The sequence below is a fragment of the Rutilus rutilus genome (genome assembly GCF_951802725.1).
Source record: "Rutilus rutilus genome assembly, chromosome: 18".
Classification (NCBI taxonomy): Eukaryota; Metazoa; Chordata; class Actinopteri; order Cypriniformes; family Leuciscidae; genus Rutilus; species Rutilus rutilus.
Window position 1 is genome coordinate 23,533,735 of NC_140231.1, and position 23,786 is coordinate 23,557,520.

The 23,786-nt window shown below is 38.0% G+C and overlaps 1 protein-coding gene across 2 annotated transcripts in view; it reads left to right on the top strand.

The window, feature by feature from the left end:
- Positions 1-23,786, top strand: part of unc5da (unc-5 netrin receptor Da) — a 230,354-nt gene that overhangs the window by 183,720 nt on the left and 22,848 nt on the right. For both annotated transcript variants that reach the window (XR_014625115.1, XM_084386522.1), the window contains exons 7-11: positions 2,801-2,965; positions 5,927-5,962; positions 7,505-7,693; positions 17,485-17,889; positions 19,647-19,731. Coding sequence is in view for 1 of the 2 variants with exons in the window: in XM_084386522.1 (XP_084242648.1) it covers positions 2,801-2,965; positions 5,927-5,962; positions 7,505-7,693; positions 17,485-17,889; positions 19,647-19,731 (880 nt within the window). In the remaining variant the exon portion in view is untranslated. The remainder of the gene's footprint in view (positions 1-2,800; positions 2,966-5,926; positions 5,963-7,504; positions 7,694-17,484; positions 17,890-19,646; positions 19,732-23,786) is intronic.

Genomic DNA, 23,786 nt, shown 5'->3' on the forward strand with positions numbered 1-23,786 from the left:
TTTCGTTCGTTTCTAAATTGGGCACCTGATGGCTTTGGCCTTTCTTGTCCATCTCTTATTTGGCACTCGATCGACAATCAACATATTTCCCCTGATCCCCCCCCATACCAACTGTCACTCACGACCATGCTCACGACGAGTCACGACCAGAAGTCAAGACTAAACCAATTCACCTTGGTGGTGGTGACCAAGTAATCGTTTTGTATTACATATTTTTATTAGCCATTCAGACAATTCAGAAAAACAAAAATGTGCAGGAAATATAGAGGCCTGTATTTATAATATTCTGAATGAAATGTGCGTTATTTGGAAGAAAGTCGAGGTGTGACTGACTTAGATAACTATATGGATTCCCCGTTCCCCCCCCTTGTCCGTTCCATTTGGAAGAGACCCAGAGGTGAACTGTCATCCGCGCCCGCGCCTCCGCGCCCCCTCCCCTTTCCCCTTCTCAAACAAACAGCTTCTGTGCACGGCATCTTCTCAGCAAGCAGGGGCGCCTGCAGCTGCAGGGGGCGCAAATTTGCCAATTCCCCACACAGTGAAATTATAGACAGTAAAAGAAAGAGTGAAATGATATATAATAGAAAACCGCTTCGCGGCGCAGATTTTTTTCTTCTGCTTGTGCCGGCGGTGCCGCCCCCCCAAAAATGCCGCCCCGGGCGATTGCCCGGTTCGCCCGTGCCAAAAAAACGCTACTGGAGACAGGGCATCTTATTGCGCTTAATGGTTTAAAAGCATTTGTGTGAATAAGAGCCTGATCATAAAGTAAAATGCTAGCCAAACGATGACAGAAAAAAACAACTAAATATTGATATTAAATAATGATTAATAACTAATGATTAATTAATAACTAAATAATGATGTAAGGCTGGAAGCTTACGCTGCTATTTTGAACCAATAATCGGAAACAAAAGGCAGTTGAAGGATGACGTGTATTAATTCAAATATTTATCTGACTCCAATATAATTAATCTAACTCCATTAAAGTTGTTGTTATTCTTTAACCTCTTTAAAGATAAAGGTCTTTCTTGGAACTGATAGGAAAACGTAGGATTTAACCTGAGCGTTTAGATATCAAAAGTTATAATCACTTTAGCTTTTGACATAATCAGTGATAAAAAGTAAGATTCTCAAAGCCTTTAAAGCAGGCAAAGTTATTTATTATACATGTTTAAATATACAGACAGTAGAATGGAACAACATACTGTATAGAAAACTTGGTTGTAACAAATAATTTTATTAAGTTCACCACCATTCATTTCAGTTTATAGGCTGTCAGATGAGACCAAACATGACATAGTTGCATATTAGAACACTCTAGTAAATAAACAGTATGTAGTTGAAAGCATAAGTCCTGTGAAGCAAATGGTACAGACGTGTCATTGAGGTGCAAATGACTCTGTCTCTCCCGACAGAACCATCCTGTGCCTGGAGTGTCCCATCAGTCCTCAATCAGCATATTGATGAAATTCCTTGCACTAGATAGGCTTTAGCATACTTTGATGATGAAGGCCATTTTACCATGTTTAATTCACATGTACACCTTTAAAATGCTTTTTAAAGTACTAGGGCAGTAAAGAGTTCTGCCCATATTTGCTCAGCCCTACAATGATGTTAAATATTTTAAACGCATTAAACTGGAAAAAAATTTATTGCATGCATTAACGCATTAACGTTGACAACACTATAGCTCTTCTGTAAATCTGCCTGCATTAAATGCACTCTTTTCCCTCCAGCTCTTTGTTCTTGAAAACCCAGAAGTGCATTTTGCCAGAAGATTCAGTTCAATCAAGTTCAATGCTGTTCAGTCAGGCGACGTGAATATGTCTCACTGCTATGGCTTGTTAATTAAACATGCTTTCTGAACAAATTGATAGCTAATCCATCTGTCTGGGAGTCTGCATATAAAGTAGGAACTTGACAGTATGTGCTGCGTTCGAATTGACCTGAGTGACAGAAGCCTCTCGAGTTTTACATTTGAAATGTGTCTACGTTCTGTTAATGTGGTGCCTGTTTACTGTCTAAAGCGAAATACCGTGCTTCTCGTATAGCGAACAAGAGAGATGGAGCGAGACAGATAAATGGGGATGAAAGAAATTCATAAAGACAGACAATTGAAAGAGAGCCGGTGTATGTGACAGAGATATGGCGCTAAGAGAAAATCTGGATTCCGAAATTCCATAAGTCGAAGTTTAGGGAATCAAGAAAGACAAATGAAAGGAGAAAGACAGAGGGGAAGAAAAGAGAAAACTGATGGAGTGAAAGAGAGGTGCAGAAGAAGAGAGTTATCAGTCGCCGGGTCCTCAAAAGCTCTTGCGCTGACTAAATTTATGGTTTCGTTGGAAGCACCAATCACATGGGAAACACTAGTCATGTTGGGGGAAAAGTTATCTGAGGAAGGCACCAGTCGCTCTGCCACAGAAAAACTTAATTTCGCTCTCCAGCCCAGCTCAATCCCAGTACCCCACTCAACAGACACACAAACACAGCATTTGCATTTAGATTAGCCGAAGAGGAAACACCAGCAGCCCACGGAGTCGTTAGGGTAAAGGGGAAAGCCTGATGGAACAAGACAAAAGTAAATTGTCTTTTGCTTTTGTCAGAGACAAACCTTGAATCCTGGAAGTATAGGAACACCACCTGCAGAAAAAGGAAACACAATGAGTGACCATTCTGAGAGAAAGTTTGTATCAGACACATAAGTTTGTTCCTAGAGGAAGTATGAATTCCATGCAAACTCTGCATATTAAAACTTTTTTGTGCTCTTATGAAAATGTGTATCTTTGTTCGTGTGTGACAGTGGACGGTGGCTGGGCCGAGTGGACTTTGTGGTCTGTGTGTAGTTCTGAATGTGAGAGGCAACGCACTAGAGAGTGTACAGACCCGGAGCCAAAACATGGTGGCAGGCTGTGTGATGGAGCTGCCCTGGACACGGACAACTGCACCGGAGACCTCTGCATTCAAGGTGGGTAATCGGGACCATCATTGTTGCTATCATCATCACTGTCATCATTACTATCATCACCAATTTGTGCGCCATTCAGAACTGAATTGAAAATGCTTCTTAAATCCTAAATGTAATTAGTAGAATTAAACTTACAAACATATATATGTATAGTGTTATTTTAGGTTTTATTTGTTTTTAATATTTTGAGTGGGCTTTTTTATATTTGTAGTTTTCTTTTTTAGTCATTTCGTTATGTTCTTTTGTCATTTTATTCTTTTTTTTATGGCTAATTATGTTTTTTTGTTTTTGTTTTTTTGTTTGTTTTAGTTTTAGTTAGTTTTATTTATTTATTTATTCCCAGTTATTATTTTCAACTTATTGCGAAGGCAACATTTCTAATGTGCATATTATTAATTCTAATTGTGTATAATTATTATTATTATTTTCAGCTTTATTTTAGTTTAAGTTAACGATAATAACCCATGGATGGATGGATGGATGGATGGATGGATGGATGGATGGATGGATGGATGGATGGATGGATGGATGGATGGATGGATGGATGGATGGATGGATGGATGGATGGATGGATGGATGGATGGATGGATGGATGGATGGATGGATGGATGGATAGATAGATAGATAGATAGATAGATATATAGATAGATAGATAGATAGATAGATAGATAGATAGATAGATAGATAGATAGATAGATAGATAGATAGATAGATAGATAGATAGATAGATCTCAACCCCCCCTCCCCACCCTCCCCCAATTTTTTTTTTTTTCTGCGACGAACAACAAACAAAGTGTGGCAATGATAATCTCAGGTACTAATATGTGCTTTATTTAATGTTAAAAGCATGCAATGTGACTTTGAATATCGTTTAGTGCTCCAGCTTTGTAGCTGTAAAAGCAACAATGGATAATTCACCTCAGATCTTGAAATTAAACAAATGGAAACAAGACCGTTCAAACTGTGAACATACAAGTGCATTCTTTGACAAAGATTGTTTTAGTAACTCAGTAGCCTATGTATTTTTAATAATGTTTAAATGGTGTAATATTTGTGAATTTGATTATGTAGCCTACTTATACATTTTCTTGCAAGTGCTGTCAAGATTACTCTCTGGTGCTGTGCACTTGCCGCGACTCCGCGAGGGTTGACAAACGCAGTATTCACGTGAGCGAATTGTGTTAAATAAGCACGTGCAATTAAAAGCTGAGGTCCTGCTTTTGGGGCTTCAAATTATAGGCTAAAAGACATTTGCAGTATAATTGGGAGTCTGCACAGGGTGTTTATTTTGAAATTGACTTTTTAGTTTTTTTTTAATTATTATTATTTTTTTACAAAAACGGCTTGGACGCGGCGTCCATCGAAAATAGACTAGGCGCCTATCTTTAGCGAAGCGGCGCGGAGAGACGCTTCTGAAACGCGCCGCGTCGTGGCTGGTGTAAACACAAGCATTGACTAGAGTGGGCGTGATCAGCTTCGTTAGCCTTAAATAAATACATATTCGGTCATATTCACCCATATTCTAATTGCGCAAACAATATATGTGTATATATATATTTTTTTTTTTTTTACCACCAATTTTGTCCCGCCGTCCATTTTCAAATAGACAATGCGCCATTTCCCATTCCACTTCTTGCACATGTTTTCGTGACAAAATGTGGTTTTGGGACCGGATAGAGTCGTTGGGTGACAGAGTTATTGCGGAGTTGTTGTCAGCTCGTGTAGTGTGTAACCCCCTGTTGCAGACATTTACGTAGCGTCACATAGTGTGAACACCACAACGACTTCAAGACTCCAGAACAAGTCATGTAGTCTAAACAGCACAGCGATCTGCCGACGTTTAAAGTTGTGTAGTGTGAACTAGGCATAACTGTCCCAGCCCTATTGCCAGTCATCTCCATTGTCACCATCATTGTCATCGTCTTCACTACTTTCATCTTTTTCACCACCATCATCATCACCATCATCATCATTATCATCATCATCATTACCACCTGACCAAACTAGACTGACATTATTAAAACAGGTAAACAGGAAAAAAAATTATTATTTTTTTTTTTTTTTTTTTTTGACATGAAGTATTAACAAAAAGACATGGATGGTGTAATGCTTTGTATATCACATGACGCTGTGTGTGGTGGTAACATGTTTAAAGAGGCTCAATATGCTCCTGATTTTCTGTTATACAGCTCATCCAACTTCCTCAGTGCAACACAGGCATAGAGCAATAATAAAAAAAAAAATCATCTCACTTTTGTTTAGATCAGTGGAGACAAGTGCTCTGTGGAAGGCTGTCAGCGCCTGAATGAAACCAGTCAGTCAAACCCTCAGACGAGCAGCACTTGACAGGCCGTTTTGTAATTCCTTGGGAGAGGCAGAAATCTTCTGTTTTAATCCTCCTCGCTCATCATCCTGACAGTTCTTTAATCAATCTTTCCTGCCTCCATCCCCCGAGGGAGGAGGGTGTACACCTCGCCATCCTCTGCAGATGAGTCTAAAGCCCAACGGTGATAGACATCCCTATCAGAGACCAATTTCCTACACCTAATACGGACACACACAACCATGCACACTAATGCATCCGTAACCTTCTTTTTGTGTGAACGTGGTCATTTTGTGTAAAACATTTGACAGTGATTCCAGATGACATGCCTGTCATTGATCATCATACATGTATGTAAATCTGTTTTTAGACAGTTTGACTCAGTGTCGTCTGTTGTTTACCTCCTACGTAATTCTCGAAATTCGTCTTTTGTAAGAGCTAGGAGGATTTCAGAGGTTTCTTCTCGCTTTCTGCAATGGCGCAACTTTGATCAGCTCACGCAACGTCACACCAAATAGGCTTTTTTTATATCTCCAACGGATTCGTGCAACTTACAGACATGCCTGTGTGTGCATGAGCATCTGAAAATTGCAGCATTTGTGCGTCTCATAGCATGTGATACGTGTCTGTTTCTGCAGACAGGAAGCTGCTCCATGATGTGAAGGTCCCGCAAGGTGAGTCGCTGCCACTTCACCTTTCATCAGTGTTTCTTTTCTTTTTCACTTTGATTTTTTAAAAACTTTAGTCTCTTAAATTCATTTACATGCATCGCATTACTTTTGAATATCCTCACAGGCATATGAAGCATGATGTAATAACGGCACATTGCATCACAATCATCCATCTTAATATTGTCATTCTGTTCATCGTGCCTATATAATTAACCCCTTTTTCTGTTATCATCATTCTGAGTCAATCTCGACAAACAACCTTATTGCAACCTTTACATAAGCTCATTTCCACACTGACATTGTTCAACATTGGGTTGATGCCCCGTCAATTAGGTTTCCAATGAATCATCCTGTACGCCATTTGAAACAACCTGGAAAACCAGTTAAGTCTATGACATTTTAAAGACAGCTTTCAGAGTGCTGACTCAGTGACTGAAACGGTACCACATTAACTCGACAATGACGCAACAGGAAGATTAAACGTCTTTGACAGGTTTTCGCTTGAGGAATGTCAGTGTCCCCATCACGATTATAACATAGCAAAACAAAACTCAGTCAACTTAACCAATACCATTTAAAAGTTTGCTGTTGGTAAAATGTTTTTTTAATGTTTTTGAAAGCCTGCTATTATTGCAATTGACAGTAACTGCTTACTATTTGAATATATTGTGAGATGTAGTTTATTCCTGTGATGGCAAAGCTGAATTTGCAGCAGCCATTACTCCAGTTTTTAGCGTCACATTTGGCTAGTATGTCCCGCCCACACTTCCTGTTTCAGTGAAGGAAAGAAAACTCCAGATTACCAGAGAAAGAGAGAACGACAGGGTTACAGAGTAAAGGAGATTGGAAAAGAAAAGGCAGCAAAAGTGAGCAAATACACAAACACAAGTGCAAAAGAGATTCATTAGCCTGCCAAAGTTTTCCAGAGCTCCCAATTAACCTGCTCTGTTTGCTGTTAGTGCAGCTCCACATGTTTCTGGCTAGTGTTTTCATAGCCGCAGGCTTTGTCTGATGTTCCCTACCCCGTCTGGAGGCTTTTGAATGCTCAGGAACGACATGCTAGCTTTTCTTTGTTCTGTCTGTTGTTCATAGAGTCCTGGTTGAATTGTTAGCACAAAGGAGTCAGCAGATAGAGCCTAATCACAACAGATGAGATAATATAATGAGCCGCGTTGTCACGAAATCCCTGTGGAAGGTTTGCAGTTTTTGCTTTGACAGATTCTCTGCGTGTGTATTCATGTTGAGAGTCAGGTGTGTGGTTGAGGGTTGATTGTAATCGCCAATCGCTAGAGAACTTTCATTAGTGCTGGAGGTGTCTGGGAAAGTGGGAGTGTTAGAAAGACTGAGAGAGAAAGGGAGACTTCTGTGATGAAAGTGTTTTATGGTTATGTAATTTATTTGCTGCGGTTTGTGGCTTTGTCACATCAAAATGAGATCCCTGAGCTATTTGATGGAAATCTGAGCAAATAAACAAATACCTTTATATAATCCTTTTTAAAGAATCCTTCTTGTATTTCTCTTCATAATAGTTTTCTCTTCTTCTAGCTGATATGGAGAGCACTAACGATGTTGCGCTGTACTCTGGTCTGGCTGCGGGCGTAGTTACCGTCGTCGTGCTGGTCATCGCTGTAATGCTGTACAGGCGGAATCAGAGCGAGTATGGTGTTGATGTCATCGACTCGTCCGCGCTGACCGGAGGATTTCAGTCCTTCAGCTTCAAAAGTGCCAGGCAAGGTGAGCGAAAACAACAACAACAAATTGATCCAACTTTATTTATGACTAATTACGGTGTTTGCAAGGTAGATTTATGAAAAAACTGTCATTACTTTCTCCTTTTATTTTCTCCACAATTTCCTACAGTTAATTCAGCTTGAACTGTTTAACCTTCAAACTCTATTCAAATGGTAAAGAAGTTTTGAATTACGTTTATTTTTATTATTTTTATAGGCTAATACCCCAGTACCATTTTTCTCTTTCTCTCTGAAATATAGGCTATATATACACAGTGCGTGCATAATTATTAGCCACGTTGATTTTATGTTTATTTTTATTTTCAGGCACATTTTACCAATTCCAAACCACCATTAATCGTAATAACTACTATTAATTTTGTATTTAATCATTTATAAGTGATATATAATTGTTTATGAAGGCTGGAAATGAAAAACGCCTTATATTCAGGTGTGCATAATTATTAGGCACGTTTTCTTTTACAGATAAAATAAGCCAAAAAAGAGATTTAACTCAGACTGAAAAGTCAAAAATTATTAAATCCCCATGAGAAGGATGCAATACTAATGCAATACTAGAAATTGCAGTTAAGGCATGACCATTGGACAGTGAAATGATCATTGGGTCAGCAAGGCCAGGGGATTCTTTTCCAGTGGCGGAACTAGAGTTTTATACATGGGGTGGCCAGGGGGAGGTCACTGCTACTTTTGGGGGTATACACACACACACTCTTGATACATACACTCTTGATACATACCTTTTGACTAGTAACCAAAAGTCCAAATCATAGTCTCTGCTGCACCAATTTAACTGATATAAATACTAGTGTAGAATATTGCATAGAAACCGTGTCTATTCCTCGTTTAGTGAGATCAAATAATATATCTACTGCAGGATCTAGGAAAAATCTAATTGTTATTAAAACAGAAAATGTTGCTATTAGTAAACAAAAACAATTTCTAAAGCTAGGTCTTCTAAACATTAGATCACTCACACCTAAGGCAGTTATTGTAAATGAAATAGTCACAGATAATAGCTTCGATGTACTTTGCCTAACTGAAACCTGGCTTAAACCAAATGATTATTTCGGTCTAAATGAGTCTGCTCCTCCTGGATACTCCTATAAGCATGAGCCCCGTCTAATTGGTCGTGGCGGTGGTGTTGCGACAATTTATAGAGATATTCTCAATGTTACTCAGAAAGCGGGTTATAAGTTTATTTCGTTTGAAGTACTTGTACTAAATGTTACGCTCTTAGATGTTAGAAAAACATCCCTATTATCTCTAGCCTTGGCTACCGTATATAGACCGCCTGGGCCTTACGCTGATTTCCTAAAAGAGTTTGCAGATTTTCTCTCAGACCTATTAGTCAATGTCGATAAAGCATTAATTGTTGGAGATTTTAACATACACGTAGATAATCCAAATGATGCGTTAGGGGCTGCGTTTACAGATTTATTAAATTCATTTGGGGTCAAGCAAAACGTCACCGGACCAACTCATCGTCTTAATCATACACTCGATTTAATTATATCACATGGAACCGATCCAACCGATATAGATATTATACCGCAAAGTGATGAAGTCACTGACCATTACATGGTAACTTGCATATTACGTACTGCTGTAATATGTCATGCAGCGCCGCGTTATCAACCAGGCAGAACAATCCTTCCATCCACCATAGATAATTTCTCAAATTGCTTATCCGATCTGTCTCAGCTGCTGCCTGAACCCAAACAAACAGATGAACTAGAAGAACTAACTAGCACTATGAGCACTATTCTCTCTAGAACATTGGATGTTGTTGCACCTATTAGATTAAAAAAGGTCAGAGAGAAAATTAAAGCACCGTGGTACAACAATACCACGCATGTTCTAAAGAGAGAAACCCGTATTTTAGAGCGTAAATGGAAACAAACTAATTTAGAGGTCTTTAGAATCGCGTGGAAAGACAGTATGTCACGTTATAAAAAGGCCCTAAAAGCAGCCAGGGCTGAGCACCTCCGCAAACTAATAGAAAATAACCAAAATAATCCAAGGTTTTTATTTAACACCGTGGCTAGACTAACAAATAAACAGACATCACCCGAACAAAATATCCCATTACAGTTTAGTAGTAATGATTTTATGAAGTTCTTCACTGAGAAAATAGAAAACATCAGAACCACAATTGTAAACGTTCAATCTTCAGTTGCGCCTTATAATTCAGCCTTAATTATCACCCCGCAAGAACAATTACAGTGCTTTACAACTATAGAACAAATAGAGTTAAATAAACTTATCACTTCCTCTAAAACAACAACATGTTTATTAGATCCGATACCAACTAAACTACTGAAAGAAGTGTTACCTGTAGTGGAAGAGCCTCTCCTTAATATTATTAACTCGTCTTTATCTTTAGGTCATGTTCCAAGAACATTTAAACTGGCAGTTATAAAACCTCTCATTAAGAAACCACAATTAGATCATAATAACCTAGCAAATTATAGACCCATTTCAAATCTTCCATTTATGTCTAAAATATTAGAAAAAGTGGTGTCCGCTCAATTGTGTTCTTTCTTGCAAGAAAATGATATCTATGAGAAGTTTCAGTCTGGTTTCAGGCCGCACCATAGCACTGAAACTGCGCTCGTTAAAATCACAAATGATTTACTTTTAGCTTCTGACCAAGGCTGTATCTCAATACTAGTTTTACTTGATCTTAGTGCTGCGTTCGATACTATAGATCACACAATACTCTTAGATCGACTACAAAATTATACTGGTGTTCAAGGACAAGCATTAAGCTGGTTTAGATCATACTTATCTGACCGCTACCATTTTGTCTATTTAAATGGAGAAAAATCGATCATAACTCCAGTAAACTATGGAGTGCCGCAGGGATCTGTGTTAGGCCCTCTATTATTCTCAGTATATATGATGCCACTTGGAAATATTATAAGGAAACATGGAATTAGTTTCCATTGTTATGCTGATGACACTCAAATATATATTTCATCACGGCCAGATGAAAACGATAAATTATCCAAATTGACAGAGTGTGTTAAAGATATAAAAGATTGGATGACGCGTAATTTTCTTTTATTAAATCCAGACAAAACAGAGGTACTACTTATCGGTTCAAAAAACCGCCCACAAAACCTCTCGCAATACAACTTTAATATAGTAGGATGTCCTGTTACTTTATCCTCTACAGTAAAAGACCTGGGTGTTATACTCGATTGCAACCTGTCTTTCAAAAATCATATTTCATATGTTACAAAAACCGCCTTTTTCCACCTTAGAAACATTGCTAAGCTACGTAATATGCTATCAGTTTCTGATGCAGAAAAGTTAGTTCATGCATTCATGACCTCGAGACTAGATTACTGTAATGCTTTATTAGCCGGTTGTCCTGCATCCTCAATTAACAAGCTACAGTTAGTCCAAAATGCCGCCGCTAGAGTTCTTACTAGATCAAGAAAATATGATCATATAACACCGATTTTATCATCACTGCATTGGTTACCTATAAAGTTCCGTATTAATTACAAGGTATTGCTACTGACTTATAAAGCCCTAAACGGCTTAGCTCCAGTCTATTTAACGGATCTTCTATCGCCCTATAATCCATCGCGCTCTTTAAGATCACTAAATTCAAGGCTTTTGGTCATACCTAGGATATCCAGAACCACCAAAGGAGGGAGAGCATTTTCACATTTAGCTCCAAAACTCTGGAATAGCCTTCCTGATACTGTTCGTTGCTCAGACTCGCTCTCCCAGTTTAAAACTAGATTAAAGTCGCATCTCTTCAGCCAGGCATTCATATAATATTTTTAATCTTACAGTCCAAATTACAATCCGGCCTCTAGTTAATAAACGCCAGAGGAGAACTGGCCCCCGACTGAGCCTGGGTTCTCCCAAGGTTTTTTTTTTTTCTCCATTGGGTCACCTGATGGAGTTTTAGGACACTATTAGGTCACTTGATGGAGTTTTTCGGTTCCTTGCCACTGTTGCCTTTGGCTTGCTCAGTTGGGGATATTCTGGATATCTAATTTGATTTTATCAATAAATTCCACTAGAAACAAACCTTGTTGTATTATTTTAATTTAATACTGTGAAGCTGCTTTGATACAATCTGTATTGTGAAAAGCGCTATACAAATATACTTGACTTGACTTGACTTGACATCTATTTATAACACAAGAACCATTAGTATATAATCACAATATAAATGCCACAGCCACCAACAACAAAAACACACATGAACCAACATTTTAAAGGTCCAAACCTGTATGACCTTCTTCTACGGAACACAAAAGAAGATATTTTAAAGCATGTTGGTAACCACACAGTTTTGGTTCCCATCAACATCCATAGTATAGAAAGAAAAAAATACAATGGAAGTCAACGGGAACCCAAAACTATTTGGTTACCAACATGCTTTAACATATCTTCTTTTTGTGTTCATTTTTGGGTGAACAATCCTTTTAATTTGACAAAATCATCTCAACTTAAATTCCTGAATTCGGTATGTGATTGACTGCCTGTGTCTGTGACCACACTGACTCAGACTAGCCTCAGGTATAGGGAGCTACTCTGGGGTCCAGTGGTGATGCAAGGACTGGGGTCTGTTTGCACCTGATCTGCCTGTTTGTGCTTCTTTAAAAATAACTCAATATCTCTCTCTTTCTTTTCCTGTTTAATTGATCCTGTGCAAAAATATGACATCCAATTACCAACACTTTTATCTTAAGTCTAAAAATGAAAAAAATGAAAAATGTCAGTCACCGCCAGCGTTTTTGGTCATTTGCACAATTCCATGGTACCCAACAATATTTTGTTGTATGTATATCTGAACATGCAATATATCAAAAGAAAGAACAGACCCTTTGCTTAAAAAAAAAAAAGTTTTATTCCAGCCTTGTGCACCCAATGTTGTTAAATTTCATAAAAAAGCACCATGAGCAAAAAGCAGATAATTTTTACCAAAGACTACATCTAGATCAGATTCAGAATGATGATCAAAACACAGATGAGTAACGTTAGATCGAGTAAGTCAACACCCGCAAAGCTTCACAATCGTATGCTGATCGCATTATGATATCGCTTGTTTCTGCTTCTTTGCCTGCGTTTTGATCTGGAGGTATTCCTTCAGGAGATGTGTAATAGTGCCCCATACCTTATAACAGCGAAAACACAGAAAGCCATAAACTCGTCAATGGCAGGGAGAGAGTAATTTAAATTCCATTCATAACTATACATTAAAATCAACTACCAGTCTAAGTTACCAATTTGATCATTGCTAGCCCTATTCTGAACTGAAGTAGCCTAACTGAGCCACCTAATCGATTTCAAACTGCCAAATGTTAACTCGCTGAACACTGACAGTAGCCTAGTTCCCCACATTAGCTAAACATTTGTATACTGTAACGTACACGGCATGGTATGCGTGTATTACTAGCACAGGTGTAAGCGTACGGATTGTTATGCTGAATTGCGAACCGATCTCTCTAGTCTGATTGACTGGTAGCCTATTGCAGCCTTATTAACTCACACAGCATCTCATGAAATTTATTCAGAGCAAACAGCCCTGATGTTAAACCATCAGCAACTGCCAATAGCGAATACAATTTTGTACCCCGGATACTCCTCTGGCTCCGCCACTCTTCTCCATCTGTTTTTGTCTGGCCCTGCTGATCCAATGAGTATTTCACTGTCCAATGGTCATGCCTTAACTGCAATTTCTAGTATTGCATTAGTATTGCATCCTTCTCATAGGCATTTTTTAGTCTGAGTTAAATCTCTTTTTTGCTTATTTTATCTGTAAAAGATAATTATGCACACCTGAAAATAAGGCATTTTTCATTTCCAGCCTTCATGAACAATTACATATCACTTATAAATGATTAAATACAAAATTTATTGTAGTAATTAAGATTATTGTGGTTTGGAATTGGCAAAATGTGCCTTAAAAAAAAAATATGATCAGAAAATCATCGTGTCTAATAATTATGCTTTTTCTAATAATTATTTTCTTATTGTGTTCTTTTTTAAAATATATTGTTTGCATTGTATATTTTTAGTATATTGACTTTTGTTCATAGCACTGTTTATTGCTGGAAAATTCTGAAATGACATAAATTGCAGTTTGAAGTATTAGACCTGACACAAATTTTGGAAACAGGATTACAAAAATAGCGTATTTATTAAAAAAAAATACAAAAATGCATAGACCATAAAGAAGCACATTATTTAGTTATTTAAACCTCTTGTGGTTGATAATCAATTTTTTATATGATAGTTCTCCCAAAAATTATTTCATCGTTTACTCACCCTCAAGTTGTTCCAAACCTGACCAGACCATTTACTAAAAAAGAAAGTTTTGAGTTTCAGACCATATTTTGTACCCTTTGTTTTCCATTTACCTGAGTGAGAAAAAAGATTGATGCTTGCCAAAAAGATGATTTTTTTTCCCCCCTTCTACAAACTTCTTGTAGAACATTCTCTCACTTTACTCTGTTTCTTGTCTCCCTGCTCTGCTCTGAACCAGAGCTAGAGGGTGTTAGTTGATTTACTTTCCATGTCGCTCTTCTCCGCTTTTTTGGCCCATCTGACGCCCCCAGAAAAAGAGATTGATGTTGATGGAGGGGTGCAGAGAGCAGAGCTCTAGTTCTCTCTTGCTTGTCTGTTCAGTAATAGGGCCTGTTCGCAGTGCTATCACTCTCCTCGGCCCACTAAACACCACCATCACTACAGACACACAAACACACACGCGTATCACCAGATGTCTCGACAGGAAGTTTCAAAGTGCTCATTGAGGAGCTAAACACAGGGAGGTGATAGACGCCACAGTATACCCTTCAAATGCTTAAAAAGCATCAACGAAATGATGGATGGATTAATGGAAAAAAAAGATAGATGGATGCAGGGTGCTTAGGAACGATCCAAAAAGTGGGGGAAGATACATTATAAACCATATCAGTCTGGCTCATGAATATTAATAAGGTGACATAACAGTAGCCATGACTGATTTTCTGAAATGATGCAACAATGATGGATGGATGAATGGATAGTTGGATTTACTGGATTAAAATGGGCTAGTTGATGCAGTTACTTTAAATACATCTGAAATATTTGCCCAGAGTTTCATATCACTATGAAAATCTTGACTCATTCGCTTATGCATTTACGACTCCACAAAACTGTTGTAATATCATTGCAATAACCATGTTGCCTAGGCGACAGATATTTGGCAGCGCTGACAATACACGTACAGCAGCGAACGACTTTGATAGACACTCGTATAAAGCAAGACAACTGTTGTCATGGAGCTCAGAACCTTTAGCCTTGCGTGACAACTCACACACATTTAGATTTTGAATAGATCTGCCAAAGGAGAGGTTTCAAGTGCAAGCTGCAGTCTATCCTCCTGGGCCTCAGTCCAATCTGTGAAAGAGAAAATGAGTCCCTCTCACACCTCTTTTCGCCACCTCTCTTAGGGAAGTGCTCTCGTTCAGCCATTGCTTTTCGATGAATAAAACAGATTGAGAGGTATCTGTGTGAGTGTGATGCGTATTCGTGATCTGTCAACGCTGTGGGATCACTTCACACTGATGTAACAGCTGGTTCTAATAATCGAAAGATTGTTGTTGCGTTTGTCTTGATAGTTCAGTCTGAAAACTGGAGACATTCAGTTCAATTATAATTGTACGCTAAGAGTTTTATAAGGGCTACACATCAAGGTTTGGCTGGTTACTATGATCCAGTGAGACCCTGTTGGTAGACGCCGCCCACCATCTGGAAAGCACTAAAAGCATCTGTCCCCTTATACTGTGTCTCTTGCTAAATATAGAGTGTGTGTGTGTGTGTGTGGTGCTGTCAACGTTAACGCGTTAATGCATGCGATTGAATTTTTTATAGTTTAACTTGTTAAAAATACTTAACTCAATTAACGCAACATCCTTTTTTTCCATCATCCTTTGGCTAGCGTTAGGTTATATGATCACGCTCTTATTCATGCAAATGCTTTTAAACCATTCAAGCGCGACAAGACAAAAGAGAACGCGCAGCCTGTGAATATCCCGTCTATGTGACACGCACACGACACACTGGAAGTATCGCCAGTATCACAGCGCCAGTATCGAGTTCTCTTTGGCACTTGAACGAACAATAACTATGGCAAAATGTCAGTTTTGTCGAGAGTCCTCGTCAGTCTTAAATTAGTTAAATAAAGTCTTAAATGAATGTAAAGTTCAACAGCAGCAGGGTTTAATGTGACAGCAGCCACAAATTCTGTCCGTCATCAATGTTAATCAAAGAACAAAGTCTTTTTTTGTACTCACTGCTCTTGACTAAATAACTTTTGTAGCTTTAAGGATTAATCTATATTTAATTAAAAATGTATGCAGTGCAAACTGTTTGATAACTTTATTAAATTTCTGTATTTATATAAAAATCAAATTCATTGAGACATCAGTAGCAGTATTAGTATGGCAAAAATATGCTATTAAATTGAGTGACCCGTGCTGGCAAAATGAGTCACAATGAGCAATTTTCCAAAAATGAATTGTTGTTATTTTCACAATCTCTATTTAAAAACCTTTCCTTAAGGTTAAAAAAAATCACCTAGCAACCATACAAAAACTTACAATCTCTGATAATTACACCAAATTTGGCACACACCAATTCAAAACCAAATATCTATAGGAAAATGTATTAAGAAAATATATAGAATTGGTCATTTTTACACCAAAGGATGGTAAAAATAGTCAAATAAATTTTATCGTAACCTACTACATTAGCTAAGGCAAACCGAGAGGTTTAATTCGGTACCAAGAAAGATATGGTTGAAGGATTCAAAAGTAGAGATTCTTACAGTTGAATATTAGAGTTTAACTAACACAACTAAAAAGTCATAACTAGGCTAATATAAGGTGGGGAACATACATACACACAGGAATATATCATATACATTCTGGAATGACTTATATTTTTAGTTAAAAGGAAAGAATGTTTGTGTATGTATATTGATGCGTCTCTCAAATGTCCGTCCATGCCACATGGCCTTTCGTGCCTGCCATGGGAGGGAAGTTGAGTTGATTAAGATCTTTTTGAAGCTGACGAAGGAGTTTGGAGGTGTTTCTGTTTAGCCTCTGCCAGCCCACTAAAGTGACAATGGGGCAATTTGATCCAGACTCATCGGCGCTAGGCCTATGATTTACATGAAAAAAGCCCAAAAGGTTAAAAGCTTTCTGAGGCTTCGAACTGAATAAGTCATTGTGATTTCGTCCAGACGCTACAATAGTATAGAAAGGTGTCATTATCAACAAAAAAGTATTTTCCCGGTGAAAAAATATTTTGACCAGAGTGACTCACACAAATTACAAAAACACTTGTTATTTTGGTGGCATTGGCCAATTTACTGACACAATAACCAGGTTTTGAAGCATGAATTATAAGTTTGGGGTAAGTTTAGTTATTACTTTTACAAATATCATATTTTTGAATCATGGTTTTCTTTATTAATATTAATCATATTTTACAACAAAACTGCTTCACTTTTTTTTTAAATATAATAAAATAAAAGACTATGACAGTTTTGTCTATGTGATTTTCTTCTTTTTTTTTCAGCCTTTTAATGAGACTCAAAATGAATTTTATTTCACAGATTGACATGTTAATCAGAAGATGTGTACTCAAGTCATTCTGTGTTTGAATTGCATTTGAATGTATATTTGAATAGCTTACAAGATCCAGTTGAAACAAATGATCATCATGTCATTTAGCAGTCTACCATACTTTGTGTTCCAGGAAACCCTCTGTTAATGAACTCGTCCATGCAGCCAGACCTGACCATGTCACGGACCTACACCAGCCCCATCTGTTTCCCTGACTCCATGGAGAAGGAGCTCATCCCTGAACCTGCACTCTTTGACCCCCTCCCTGACCTCAAGGTCAAAGTTCACAGCTCCTTCATGGTGTCTCTTGGTGTGTCCGAGAGGGCGGAGTATCACGCAAAAGCCCCTTCCCAAACGTTTCCTCGTGGCGTGGTGCAGGAGATAGGAGGTGGAGGGGGCACGCTGGGTGGGAGGGGGAAGAATCAGCTGACCCCTGTTCAGCCAACGCTGGTCTCTAGCATGACGACTGGCAAGCGGCCGCTCAGGACCAGTGGGGTGTTCGGGCACGGCGGAGGACGACTGGTGGTGCCCAACGCAGGTGTGTAAATGTTTTTGCACTTGTGTTTAATGCATGTCGTAGAAAGATTAAAGAAGAAGCAAGAGAGATTCGAACACACTACATGAAGGAAAAAAAACACAAACAACTGCAGTTGAATAAGCAAGAGGCCAGTTTCAGTCCACAGCCCACTCACAGGATATCTGATACTTATTTAGAATATTAGAAATTTAGAACTAGCTTTCAAATCATCAGGTAGAATTTGAATTGAATTGTTCGTTTAAAACTGTAAATTTGAAATTTGAATTTTGAATTGGTGGATTTCAAATTATAAATTTTATTTGTTTATTTATTTTATATTTATTTTTTAAAAGGTTATTTTTTACAGTTCTGGGGTAAATTAGAGCATTCTGTGAGAGTAAAGTTTGCTTCCATCATGGTCCATAAATTGATAATGGTCCAGTTAAAATATTATAGACTACCATTCAGAAGTTTGGGGTCAGTAAAAATGTATCTTATGCTCAACAAGGCTGCATGTATTTGATCAATATTGATTAATATTGTGAAATATTTTTACAGTTTAAAATAACTCATCTGTTGTAATACATATTTAAAATATAATTTATTCCTGTCATGGCAAAGCTGAATTTTCAGCATCATTACTCCAATCTTCAGTGTCACATGATCCTTCAGAAATCATTCTAATATGCTGATTTGTTGCTCCAGAAACATTTTCTTGTTATCATTGCAGCTGAAAATGGTTGTGCTGAATGTTTTTTGAGGAAACCATGATATTTTTTTTTAGGATTTATTTGATGAATAGAAAACATTCTTATAACCATATACAATTCTTTAGCATCACTGTTGATAGTTAATGTGAAGAATAAAAAGTATAAATTTCTTTAAAAAAAATATTCTTACTGATCCCAAACTATTAAATGGTAGTTCATAAAAATAAAAATGAATAACACATAATGGGCTGTTTACATGTCCTGTCTAAGTAGCTGGTTCATGGCCAAGTCTTTGTAAGTCTATGGAGAGACGAACTAGTATGCACACGCACCAGTCTCTTCTTTATACTCTCTCCAGCTTTCCTTTCTTGTCTTTCTCTCTCACACACAGTATATCCAGTGGCTGTGCTGTGTGTTAGAGAGCCTGTGCTCATAGCACCCAGCGGCTGAGAGAGCGGGCGACTGACAGAGAGACCAGCAGGGCGGCATTGATTTAGGAGTCTCTAGGGTCCATCTCTCTCTCTCTCTCTCTCTCCCTCTCTCTTTCTCTCTGTCTCACTCTCTCTCTTCCTTCTTTACACTCCCTTGCTCTTTTCCACCTCTGATCCTGTCACATGCTGTAAAGAGTCTTGACAGGCTGGCAGAAAGTGTGCGAGAAAGGTTAGAGGCTAGCGCATCTGTTGAAGTGTGCTGGAGTTCTCGCTCAGCCCTTTTAAGACCTTTACAGCCGAATAGTGACTCTAACAACCCTACAGGCACCTTGTCACTTCACAAGGTGTGTGCTCGTGTGTGTTGTACACAGTCTCTCGTAAGGGAGGTTTTGAATTGATTTTTAAGACGACATGTTGTCATGCACGAGTCCCACAAGACAAATGTTCTGCTGTTTCACGATTCCAGGCTTGCATCAAACTATTCATCCAACTGAAAGGGCTTCTGGGAAATTAAGGGTGTTTCCAAAAGAGGAACTTTGTTCTAGTTTAGCATCCAAGTCCCATTCCATCATGCTGTTGGATCTTATAAATTGTTTGGTTTGTGTGTGTGTGTTTTGCTACTCTTATCTTTTGCTAGGTGTGAGTTTGCTGGTGCCTCATGGTGCGATTGAAGAGGACACAACCTGGGAACTGTACATGAGCATTACCCAGCAGGTCTCCAGGTAATATATCCAGGACACTGATGCACAAAATCGAAACTGTATTCAACTCGCTCTTGTGCTTTGTTCCAAAACCTAGAAAACTGCCTATACGGAAAGAGAATTTTGAAGCATAATTGGCCCGATGCTGAGACTTATCCAACTTAATTATCTTAATTATCTGTCTTACTTATGTCTTGTAATACAACTAATTTTTGCCAGACTATTTGTGGAGATTTGCAACAAACTTAGTGAAATACACCCAAGATGGCAGCTAAATCCTTATTAATAATTTAATACTGAAAGGTATCAATCAAATTATTAAAAAGTAATTATTTTACCCAAACCAATGGCTGTAAAGGCCCCAATATGCTTCAAACAAAATCAAAGAACAAACTGTTGTGACATCATTTTGAACAAAACCAGGCCAGAACAAAGTCCGTTTGCAGATGGTTTCTGGAGTTCGAACTTTGGAACTTTGTTTGAACTCCAGAGTAAACTTTCCAGGAAAAGGTCGCTCTGGCTGGTGAACAACTTCAAACTTCCATTGGTCCGTGCCGATGACATAATAGGTAGGTGTGCTCTGAGGCTCCGCCTTTTTTGATGTGGAAATCTTCTCTGGTTAATTTCTTCTGTTCAGTTCGTCGAGGTCGGACATGAGTAAAAACATGAGCACACTAGACAGCTGCTTTATAGTAGACATTTTAATTTGTTTTGTTATCGACAACGTGAATATGCTCACCAGCATCCAAAACACAACATGCTGATGTTATCAGTAGGGCATTTTTCTTTTTTATTCCCATCTCTATAGCTCAATTTTCCTTTCTTACCTTCAGTCTCGCTCCCTTAGCTGTAGTTACTGCAGCAGGCCTGTGTATTGAAGGTGCATAAAAAGGTGTACTTTCATAGCGTTAGTATGCTGGGCCTGTGTGCGAGAGTGGTTAAACACATCCAAGTTCAGCAGGTTATCTACCAGCTGTGCCATCCTGTCGCAAACAAGGGAAAAAAAGATGGTGACTGAAACAATGGCATGGTACTCGACCTGAGACCAGCACTGTAGACATCACACTACAGTGTAAGCATGATAAATCAATGCTTCTCCACCTTTTTGACTCCAAGGCCACCCATTGTTCACAATAACATTCGAAAGCCCCCTGGCTATTTTAATCTTGTTTATTTTAAACATTGGGCATTATAATTACAATTTAAATGATTTTCTTTGGGGGGATTACAGACATTTTTGGAACTGAATGTTCTTCAGAGAACCCACTGTTTTTAATTAATGAATTTGCATGGCTCTTGATTTACAGAATAAAGATTAAGGATAATGTTTTTAAGAAATTCACAATTTCTACCTGATAAAATATTTTAGAGCTAGTCACATGTATATTAATTAGAAAAAGCTTTTAAGATTTTATTAATTTACATGACATTTCCATGTATAGAAATCACACTTTTAACATTAAGTAAAGTCATATATCTATAAACTGTCTGGAACTCTGTTTTTTCAAAGGAAACAAACAGTTGTTGAGTGCTTAAATTAAAATAAGAAATATCTTGACTTAATATAAAAAGTTATTTTAGCTAATTTTTTATGCTTGTTTTTGTCTTATTACCAAACCATTTGCCACCAGTCTCAGTCTCAGGTCAAGTCCATTGCATATGAAAGGATGATCATTTATATTAGAATTATTTACACAAGTATATGATGTTTTCATATCTCAAACTTCTAATCTGTGTTTGCAAGCTGTTTCAATTGAACACATTTTGTCAAGTACAGTGAACTTCAACAGATATCCCCTGCTGAGTGCTTAGGGAGATGTGAACACTGTGTAGGGATGCTTTAAAACATAACGCAGCTTGTATTTCCAGTGAGGAAATCTCCCAGAATGCCACTTGCTTTGTTCTGTTGAGCTGCTTAACTCTGGGATTAACCCTCCAAAAATTATAAGCAAACTTCAACGACCAAGGATTTCAAACCAAAGTTGCACAACTCACTATAATGTCACCTCGACTCAGACAGAAGACACTTTCTCTTCGCTCCCAATCCTCGGTCGCAGTCGTAGGCTTGCTGGGATTGATAGAGATCAAAGGTCATGAGTGTTCAGAGCTCAAAGATGAAAACCTCAATCTCAGCAAGTTCGCAGATGAAGGTACCTGCTAGCGTCCGATAAGCTCAGAGCTGTTTGCTTCCCCGTCTCCCGTCCAACGCGCCAACAGCACCGCCGCGCAGCTATCCGTCAGTCAGATGCTAGCTGCTCAGCCCAACTGTCAGTCAAAGCCTATCTTTTGACAGTTGTGGTGAGTGGCAGGGAGAAATTCAATCCACAACACTGCAATCTGACCACAAAGCATCTACAGAAAGTGGAGGGAGGGGGTTTAGAAGAAGAGAGAGGCAGAAATCAATCTGCAGAACCTCCTAAATTTAGCCGCACGATCTCCAGAGTCCTCATAACAGCGGCTATAGAGAGCAGAGTCATGAAAAAGGATCAATCAGAGACTCTTTTTATTTGTTCACAGTGATAGGATTGAGTTTGCTCAGACCTCTGAGTTATTTGCAGAGCTTAAAGCTCTTCTGTACCCTTCCCTGTGGATTCACCTGGACATCACACGGAACATTTTGTATTACTAGGAAATGATTCACACTGTGTTAATGAAAGCAGACTTGTTTTTTTTTTTGTTATCCTGGCGGATATTAAACTTGTAAATCAATAGGTGATGTATCTCCTTGTTATTAGCGCTACATCTCCGGCTCCTTACGTTTGATGAACCATGGGAAATGAATAATGGCTGGAACCATGCATGCTAGCTAGCAGTCACTTTTGACAGGGCTAGACTGCACTATTTAATGGTTGTTACACTGACAGGAATTTACAGCGACAAAGAAATTGGCAACAGTGGGCGTGTCCAAGTCTTTGACAGCATTAAAATTGTATGCAAATAAACAGCTGACTTACTGTTTAGTGTAGACATGATGGAAAAGTCCACATAGAGGGAAAAAATTATAATAATAAACCGTTTTTGTTGCTTAATATTTTTGTGGAAACCGTAACAAAAGTTTGTAAAATAAAGAGAGAGAGAGAGTTTATTCACTTTAGAGTTAAATTAATGCTTCAATTCTGCAAGGATGCACTAAATGTATCAACAATAAAGACAATAATGTTACAAAAGTTTTCTATTTCATATAAATGCTGTTCTTTTGAAAATTCTATTCATCAAAGAATCCTGAAGAAAACGTATTAAACTGTTTTCAACATTGATAATAAGAACCGTTATTAATAATTGTGCCCCAACAATAATTAATAACTGAGCAACAATTCTGCATATTAGAATGGTTTCTGTAGGGCCATGTGACACTAAAGTAATGGCTGCTGGAAATAAATGGCATTTTAAAACTTCTTACATCTTACATTTTAATTATTCCACAATATTTGATAGGTAGTGTACGGCAATTAATGCACTTAATCATTGATTGTTCAACTTTGATGATACGATATACTGTATTACTGTATATGCTTGTTGAAATTTTCATAAAAATATTCTCCTTCAGAATTATTATTTTTTAGCTGCAAAGAAACACGTTCCTTGTCAGAATGGAACGAGCAGCAATATTTTCAAAAGTTTACCATTATAAATAACATTAGGGCATCTAGCTGTATGAATGCCTTCAAGCGACCAGCAATACAGCCTGATGTTATTTCCATGGTCTACTTTAGACATTCTATAAGTAACTTTGCAACTACATGTCAACTAGGCTGTTAGTAGAATAAGTTGATCTGTAGCTGCAAAGATACTTATAGTCAGTAGAATGTCTGTTGGGGGACAATGAAAATGAAGTGTTAGCAGATATTAAGCAGACAGTCCAATGACTGCTAGTTGACAGTTGTTGTAAATGTTACTTAAGTGGACCATCAGAATAAAGTGTTACTGCCTGATGTCAAAATTCCCGTAAGTGTGAACAGGGTTTTATAGTCAAATACTTCCCTTCTCTTAGACACTGTGATCTAAAAGGGATAATTGTTCATATTGATCAGGCCATAATGCCTGTGGCACAAAATGCAATGAAGACGCTTGTTGAG